Source organism: Myotis davidii, unplaced genomic scaffold (assembly GCF_000327345.1).
Source record: "Myotis davidii unplaced genomic scaffold, ASM32734v1 scaffold235, whole genome shotgun sequence".
In the NCBI taxonomy this organism is placed as follows: domain Eukaryota; kingdom Metazoa; phylum Chordata; class Mammalia; order Chiroptera; family Vespertilionidae; genus Myotis; species Myotis davidii.
Window position 1 is genome coordinate 3,296,658 of NW_006287462.1, and position 2,732 is coordinate 3,299,389.

The following is a 2,732-nucleotide window of genomic DNA, read 5'->3' on the forward strand; positions in this document are numbered from 1 at the left end:
TGTCTCCCCCTACCTCCAAAGACTAGTCTCATACTGACACATTTTTCTCTTGTCTTTAAGAGACCGCTGCTTTCGATCAGGCCTGATATTCAGCCAGTATATTCATGGGCATGCACTCGTAGAGCCAGTATATGGATGGATATATGCATGGATACACACCAGTAGGGCTTTGGCAATAGTTAACATTCAGTGTCCACCCTGATAGGTGACCATCTTATTAGTTATTAAATATTTTAATATCATCCCTAGTGTCTTGATTTCCAGTTCCACATTTTAGCTAAGCCCAGCCAAAAATCTACTGACACACTCACACTCATTAAAGGTTGGCTCCCCCTCCCACTCATCACCTTAACTTAGATCTCCAATGATAACATTCTTTATCACCACTCCCTACTGAATCGCCAGTTACACACAGTAGGTGCTCAGTAACTGGTAAATTGAACTAAAAAGAAAAAACTATAGGTAAGATTAGGAGTTCCTTGAAACTAAATGGATTATCTCAAATGATGGATTTATTTCTCAGTACTTACTCTGCCACTTCTGCACTCGCCTATGGACTTCAAGTATTTTGTGGATAATGAGGATGAGCAAAAATATAAAAACTAATATTACTAACACATACCAAGTGATCTTCATGGAACAAGAGAAATCTGCAAAGAAAAAAAATACAATAAAAGGACACAATAAACAAGAGGCTATGTTGTGTGCAGCTGGGTTCTGTTATGTATTCTGCCCATCACTAAAAAGCTAAATAGTACATAGCATCACTTTATGGGTCATTAACTATCCTGAATTCTTCCCTGATGTATGAGGAAACTTGATCAGGTGGCTTCCAGAGATTCATTTAGTTCCGAAATCCTAGGGTTAATTTCTTACAGGTTACGCTAGTGTTAGTTTCACTATCATTTCTATCACTAGGTTAAGACCAGGACATAGCCAAGCAGCCAAAAATTATATCCTGAAATCAACAAAGGTGCATTGAGTATGAGGAGGATGAGGAAGAAAGGTAATGACAGACGAAGAGAAAGGGCTGGGCTGAGGCATAGGAGGTGAAAGCAGCCAGGGCAGATGAATAATCAGACTCCCCTTTTCACAGGGATCTCAAGGTGATGATCAGATCAAGTACGTGCATTAATCAAACATGCAGTTATCCCAGCCTAAACTGAATGAAGATACAGGTAAACACTTGGTCATTCAAATGACAGTGAAGCCACATGGGGAGGACAGTCACCATCCAGTAATAGTTTAGCACAGTCTCCTTTGATCCCATAGAGACACACTGGCCAGCCGACGCAGGAATCAGTGACTTAAACGATGACAACCTCATCATGTCCAAGACACAACTGTCTACTGACTTTCGAAGCCATCCTCTGGACCCTCTTCCTTGCACACAAAACACTGCTCGTACTTATTCAACTTAGCAAGATATATAACTTGCATATATATCTTGGATGCCTGCCCTTGTGGTGCTCATGATCTGGGTATCCCTTTCACAGGACCCCCCTCCACGGGCAGGTGTACATTACATAAGCAGTCAACATGTATTTAGAGAAGAAGCTGGATGAAGAAAAGTCATAGTTGACTGGGATGACATAGCACTCGGCCTCCCCAATATCATTCCATGATAGTGAGCTGCCAAACTTGCATTTCTCACTCAGCAAGATAAAAGTATGTAGTCAGCCCAGCCGGCCTGGCTCAGTGGTTGAGAATTGACCTATGAACCAGGAGGTCATGGTTTGATTCCTAGTCAGGACACCTGCCCAGGTTGTGGGCTTGATACCCAGTAGGGGGCATGCAGAAGGCAGCCAATCAATGATTCTCTATCACTGATGTTTCTGTCTCTCTCTCTCCCTCTCCCTTCCTCTCTTTTAAAAAAAAAGGAATAGCAGATTGTCAGTGCCAGCAAAAGCCAAGATGGGTCCAACCACCAAGGTGTCACTGGGTAATGGTCAAGCCACAAAAAAAAACAACAACAAAAAAAAAACATGCATTCACCAAAGTTATATTGCGAGAGCAGAATGTGCACAGTTGAGGCCAAGCCAGCCATCCTACCCACGAATGTAAACATAGCATCGGTGTGAACACAGAGGAATGTGTTTCCCCACATCCTATGCCGCACACCTTCCCTGCATCCCTGCAGCCACCTGGGAGAGAGCCAAGGGGAAACGAACAAGAATCTGAAAAAAATCTAAAGAGACGGCTTAAATTATTGTTTCAGAGTAAATTTACCAAATTGGACTAAATTTCGTTTCATTCCTTGATGGATGGGGCTTTTAAAGAAGATCACATTAGTCTTTGCACAGCAGAGTAAAATACGACTAATTTTTTAATCTTCTACACATGGCAAAATGGATATAGTTTTTCCAGAATATAAAACTACCTACTTATACAGCCCTATAATCTTTCTGAATTATGGACCCCCCCCAAAAAAAAATTAGCTATCATTTCACTCTGACTAGATTTATGGATTTTTCCATTAACACAAAAATAAATCCTCTTAAAATCATAATAGAAATGCTTATTTGTCCTTTATGTTTTAGAACATCAAGTAATTAAATGGATACATAAATGTACATTGAAATAAATGTTTTAGAATCTATAATCCAAACCTCTTTATCTTTCAGATTTTATCACAGTCACCTTTCCCATGCAGCCTTTCCAAAACTTGCCTTCCAACCTCACACCTGAACCAGAAGGAACGGACTTTCTCATGCCCTCTCCCATGCCACCCC

At 40.9% G+C, this 2,732-nt stretch overlaps 1 protein-coding gene across 1 annotated transcript in view; it reads right to left on the minus strand.

Moving 5' to 3' along the window:
• TMEM156 (transmembrane protein 156) overlaps positions 1-2,732 on the minus strand; it is a 32,408-nt gene that overhangs the window by 15,680 nt on the left and 13,996 nt on the right. The window contains exon 4 of the mRNA XM_006759339.2: positions 531-650. Coding sequence (XP_006759402.1) covers positions 531-650 — 120 coding nt within the window. The remainder of the gene's footprint in view (positions 1-530; positions 651-2,732) is intronic.